At 43.5% G+C, this 6001-nt stretch overlaps 3 protein-coding genes across 3 annotated transcripts; all 3 read left to right on the forward strand.

Moving 5' to 3' along the window:
* The first annotated feature begins 594 nt into the window (after nucleotides 1-594).
* Nucleotides 595-1947, forward strand: LOC105456909. Its single transcript, XM_011701277.1, has one exon. It carries the CDS (start codon nucleotides 595-597, stop codon nucleotides 1945-1947), a length of 1353 nt encoding a protein of 450 aa, XP_011699579.1.
* Nucleotides 1947-3082, forward strand: LOC105456915. The gene is made up of 2 exons (XM_011701292.1): nucleotides 1947-2940; nucleotides 3024-3082. The coding sequence occupies exons 1-2, from the start codon at nucleotides 1947-1949 to the stop codon at nucleotides 3080-3082; spliced, it is 1053 nt and encodes a 350-aa protein (XP_011699594.1).
* A 53-nt stretch (nucleotides 3083-3135) lies between these two features.
* Nucleotides 3136-5977, forward strand: LOC105455052 (putative nuclease HARBI1). The gene is made up of 7 exons (XM_011698102.1): nucleotides 3136-3209; nucleotides 3321-3475; nucleotides 3666-3759; nucleotides 3984-4174; nucleotides 4245-4380; nucleotides 4490-4634; nucleotides 5650-5977. The coding sequence occupies exons 1-7, from the start codon at nucleotides 3138-3140 to the stop codon at nucleotides 5895-5897; spliced, it is 1041 nt and encodes a 346-aa protein (XP_011696404.1). The 5' UTR covers nucleotides 3136-3137; the 3' UTR covers nucleotides 5898-5977.
* The last annotated feature ends 24 nt before the right edge of the window (nucleotides 5978-6001 follow it).

Here is a 6001-nt window from a genome sequence, read left to right on the forward strand (position 1 = left end):
CTTATTTTTCTTAACTTGGATCTGACGTCAGACAATTGCCGAATAACAGCTCGAACATTCGAGAAGACCGAAGGCAATAAAAGGGAGAGCGGGCGGAGCCGAAACTCCAGTCGAGAAATAGTCGTCAAGAGCTCGCAACCGTCACATTCGGTCGAATTCCGCCCCGCGATTCTCGTTCTCTCGTTGTATGGCCTCGGCCTTCGTTATTACAGATAATTACACGTGTGATCAAATTTGAAATCTTGATTTATTCAAAGCCGCTACAACTCCTCTTCCCGCGACCCTCGCTCGTCGCTCGTTTTGTCCTTTCCGCACATTGTTTGGTCCTTCGAGCCGGATTTCTGCGTTCCGATACTGCCGCAGCTCCTCGCGGCGCGAAACCGGAAATCAGTGTAGTACTGTGCTGTGATCTGAAAGCGAAATGGAGCGGTTAATTGGGTTGCAGCATGAGTTATACGGGCGCATCTCGCGCACGTATGAAAACTTGAAGAAGTCGGGAGCGAGTAAAATTTCCTCCGCCTTGTACGGTCCCTTGTACGGTCATCCTTGGCAGTGCTTGAGGGCAAATGGGCAAAGGCGGAGGCACAGCATAAGATGCTGCAATCTGAGCACTGGGACAAGCTGCAGAAGCACGATTACTTCAAGGAGGATCTGATTGGCGACATCGAGACGATGTACATCGAGCAACGCGCCAAATTGTTGGAGATCGAGAAGTCATTAACTGCCTCGAGCTCATTCGACGAGAGCAAAGCGAAGGTCAAACCCGCCAGTCAGCGCAAAGTTTTCCCTCGTATACAGCTGCCGCAGTTTTCAGGGCGATTCGAGGACTGGCCGGCATTCCGGGACTTATTCCAGTCCATTGTCGCGCAGGAGACCTCCCTGTCGAAAGTGGAGAAACTACATTATCTAAAGACCTGCGTGAAAGATGATGCTGAGCAGCTCATTAGAAACATACCATCAACGGAAGCTAATTTCAATCGCGCATGGGCCGAACTAACCGACCACTTCGAGAACAAACGATTGTTGGTTCAGTCTTACCTCCGCTTCAGTCTTACCGCCGCCTTCACTGCACTGCCAAAAATGAAGTCAGACTCCGCGGCAGACCTCCGTCGAATATTTCATGGCGTGGTGTCCATCGTCGGAGCTATTGAGGGTATCAACCGACCTATAACCAACTGCTCAGATCTGTTCATCCATCTGGCTGTGGAACTGTTCGACTTCAAAACGCGACGTGATTGGGAAAATTCCCTCGGACGATCAGCAGTACCACCGTCGTACGAGGAGCTCAAGGACTTCCTTCAGGAGCAGGTAGTGACACAGGAGGTTCTTGAGGCTGCGAAGACCGATCGGGTGTCCGCCGGGAGATTCTCTACTCGCAACCACCACGCCAGGAAGCCAGGACAGGAGTTGAGCCGTTTGTGCCCAGTCTGTGAGCAGAACCACTTCATAATAGTATGTCCCCAGTACAAACAGAAATCCGCAGCAGAGAGACGAGACATCGTGATCGCTCATCGTCTGTGTTTGAATTGCGGCATCAGGCAAATGACTGCTCGTCTCAGCGTTGCTGCGTTAAATGCAACTCTCGCCACCACACCTCGCTCCACGAGGCGTTCGCAAACGCGAGTCCCGCTGCCGCCGTACACGTCGCAAAACCACCGCCAGTGGACTGCACGACAATCTTACTCGCGACCGCGCGCGTCCTCGTGTGCGACAACTTCGGTGTGCAACATTCCGTCCGCGCACTCATCGACTCCGGATCGGAAACCTCAATGGTCAGCGAGTCGCTGGCTCAGCGGCTCCGACTGCTCCGTACTCCGACGTCCGTCGCTATCTTCGGGATCGGTGGCCAACAGACTGGTGTGGCTCGCGGACGCGTCTCATTCACGTTCGCATTGCGCTCGGCTGCATTCCGCGTCAAGATTTCCGCGCTCGTATTCCCGCGACTGATGGCATATGGCGGTGACATCGGCCGGGCCTCGCGAGCGTGGCCACATCGGGAGGGCCTCGATCTGGCGGATCCTGAGTTCCTTGAGCGCGATCCCGTTGAGCTGCTGCTGGGAGCTGACGTCTTCGTGCACATCGCCTTACCAGATCTGCGTCGGAGGGGCCCGTCCGAACCTATCGCACAACAAACCCAATTAGGTTGGGTAATCCTCGGCGCCGCGGGCTCTGGCCAGTCCGCGTGCGTCACTTCTATGCAATGTTCTCCGAGTGATGACCTGTCCGCGCTCGTCCGCCGGTTCTGGGAGGAGGAAGAGTCGCCGCACGCGCCCGTGCCACTCTTCCAAGACGACCAGGAATGCAAGACGCACTTTGTGCAGACTCACTCCCGCGACTTCAGTGGTCGCTATCAGGTCCGGCTACCTGTGCGACCGGGCATCCCGGATCTCTCGGCAACGCGACACACCGCAGCACGAATGATCAGTGCAGTGCGGTGCCGCTTCTCTCGAGATCCTGCACTCCAGTCCAGGTATTGTGCCTTCATGCGTGAGTATCTCGAACTCGGGCATATGTCGACCGCGATCTCCCTCCAGGGGGCAACCCCTGAGCGAGTGTGCTACTTGCCTCATTACGGCATGATGAAGGATACAGGCGACTGCGCCAAAATACGGGTCGTCTTCAACGGCTCTTTGCGCACAAACTCCGGAACCTCCTTGAACAATTGGCTTCGCGCAGGTCCAAACTTGCTTCCTGCATTGTCGGACGTGCTCACTCGGTGGCGGCATCACCGCTTCGTACTCGCCACCGACATTGAAAAAATGTACCGGCAAATCTCGGTACACCCGGAGGACCGGGACCTCCAACGGATCCTGTGGGGCACGGAAGAGGTCACCGAGCATCAGCTCAACACAGTGACGTACGGACTTGCCTGCGCGCCGTTCTTGGCGATTCGAGTCCTGCGTCAACTGGCAGACGACGAGGGAGACAGATTCCCTCTGGGTGCTGTGCGTCGTGACACGTACGTGGACGACGTACTTTCGGGAGCGTCCACACTTCCGGAGGCACAGCGGTTGCGGGAGCAGCTGACGCAGCTGTGCACGGCGGGCGGCTTTCTGCTACGCAAGTGGTCTGCGAACCATGACCAAATACTCCAAGGCGTTCCAAGAGAGCACTGCAGCCAGGGGGCGACCAACACAATGCTGCCTTCTGCGGCCCAATCCATTCTCGGTCTGCGATGGGATCACGAGACCGACTGCTTCGCACCCACGGTGCGTACCATGCCACCAGGGGGTCGATCATGAAACTTTTTCCCTAATGTGAACTTGTGAAAAAGTGAAAATTTTCACAAAAATGAAAAGTTTCACGTATATTAATTTTAGTCGGTTATAATGGCTGCTGCTGCTTGGATTATTTTTGAGGATCAAGAAGAACCACAAAGAGAAGAAAATTCGGTAGTACGTATAATGCGTATAATTTTAAGGAATACTCAAGATCCATTTGATATTCCAGAAAAAAGGTTTCAAGAATTATACAGGTAATAATAATATTTTAATTATTAATAATATTACTACTGTAATGCTTATTAATCTTAGACTTTGTTATTTCTATATATGTAATGTATACATAATAATATAATGCTTATTATTATATTTAGAAAGCAAATATTTCTCTCTCTCTCTTTCTCTCTTTCATAAATAAAAAGTACGTATTGAATATATTTGTAGGTTATCTCGAGAGGCAGCAATGCGACTATGCCAAGATTTATTGCCCCTTATACCTGAAGGAAGGAGACAAACAGCAATACCGCGTGAATTAAAGGTAATATTTTTTTAATTAATTAATTTATCAACTAATTACATCAAGTTACTAAGTAATAACATAAAAACACAACACACACACACACACACATACATATGTATATATAACATACTGTTACACATTGTTGGTAGTTGCTTATTGGATATAAAATATATATTTTATTTTTTAAATACTATTTTGTATGTTACAAACTAGCAAATATAATAAGCATTATTTCTGAATAGATCTTTGCGACTTTGAGCATCTTGGCTTCAGGCTCTTATCAACGTCGCATCGGCCAAGATTTTTTGACCTGCATGTGCCAAGCATCAATATCTGCAGCAATTCACATTGTTGTAAAGGCACTTAATCAAATAATGAGGCATTGGATTAAATTTCCACAATTGCCTCATGAGCTTCAAGATGTTAAAGAGCAGTAAGTTAATTAATATTATATAACATATTAAAAAATAAAAATATATTGATATCACTATTATTCTTTTCAGATTTATGAATCATTGTGGATTTCCAGGTGTAATAGGCGCTATTGATGGTACTCATGTCGCTATTTGTCCTCCAGAAATAGAACGAGAACATTTATATATTAACAGAAAATTATACCATTCTTTAAATGTTTTGCTAGTAAGTATAATTAAGCAATAAATTATTGTTAACATAATAATTAAATTATTATCTTGCTATTACTTAATATTATCATATTTTTAATGTGTTCAATTATTTATATTTTAAGGTTTCTGACTATTATGGAAAAATATTAGCTGTAAATAGTGGACATGGAGGAAGAACACATGATACACGCGTTTGGAATGCTTCAATTATCTCGATACATTTAGAAGAGCAATATAATAATGAACGAAGAAATTGTTGGTTGTTAGGTATGTTACTTATAATGTTAATTTATTTATTTTAAGGATATTTAGTACGTACAATAGTAGCAAAAATTAGTTAAAGAACTTTGATTTTAACGAATATACTCTTCTCATATAGTTTGCGTAACAAGGATTGTGTAGAATGTTATTATTTATTCAGAACTAGAACGCAGAAATGCTTCTGTTGCTTTTTTTCAGAATTTTTGAATTCTATGGCCAAATCCAACCTAAAAATCCAAATTAAAATCCTTGTAACTTTGAATTGCTTCAGTGAATCGACTCTGGCTTTTGTCATAAGTCTTCGAACATATACCATATATAAGAATAATCTATAAAATTTTTGTTAAATTTCTATTAAAAATTATATAAATAGAATTTTTTAAATAATAGGAATTTAACAAAAATTTTACAGATTGTTCTTATATATGGTATATGTTCGAAGACTTATGACAAAAGCTAGAGTCGATTCACTGAAGCAATTCAAAGTTACAAGGATTTTAATTTAGATTTTTAGGTTGGATTTGGCCTTAGAATTCGAAAATTCTCAGAAAAAAAGCAACAGAAGCATTTCTGCGTTCTAATTCTGAATAAATAATAACATTCTACACAATCCTTATTACGCAAACTATATGAGAAGAGCATATTCGTCAAAATCAAAGTTTTTAAACTAATTTTTGCTACTAATTGTACGTACTAAACATTCTTAAGAACATATTTATTTTGTAATACATATAGATTTTATAATTAATAAAAGTTATATATATCAGGTCATCCGAAAAGTACTGAGAATTTTTGAGGCACTTAAACAAAAATGTATTGATACTGTTCCATCAAAATTAATCTAAAACGTTGTCTATTTTGGTCCATCACTTCTTACCATCTCTGGGCAAAGAAAAGATTTCGCGCTTGTAGAATGACTTAGACTTTCCCTCGAAGTATGCTGCAGCTAGGATTTTCAGAACTTTTTGGACGACCTAATATATTTATATACATTTAAAAAGTTTATTGTACAACTTTTCAGGAGATTCAGGGTATCCGCTGCTACCTTATTTAATGACACCAAAATTAGATCAACCTGAAGGATCACCTTCTGCTCGTTATACTGATGCTCACATAAGAGCACGCTCGAGTATTGAACGAACTATCGGAGTTTTGAAGGGACGATGGAGATGCCTGAGGAAGGAAAGAGGACTGCACTATTCACCAAATTTTTCTGATAAAAATTACATAATGACTACATTTCGTAAATTCAAGAATATGTATGTCTGATAATATAAAAATCCATATATTTAAAAATTTAAGAACAAATATAATTTTAGCACTTATAGTTAACGCTTGTTGCGTACTTCACAACGTGACCAAATTAGATCGGA

This window comes from Wasmannia auropunctata, unplaced genomic scaffold (genome assembly GCF_000956235.1).
Source record: "Wasmannia auropunctata unplaced genomic scaffold, wasmannia.A_1.0 LD336106.1, whole genome shotgun sequence".
Lineage (NCBI taxonomy): Eukaryota > Metazoa > Arthropoda > Insecta > Hymenoptera > Formicidae > Wasmannia > Wasmannia auropunctata.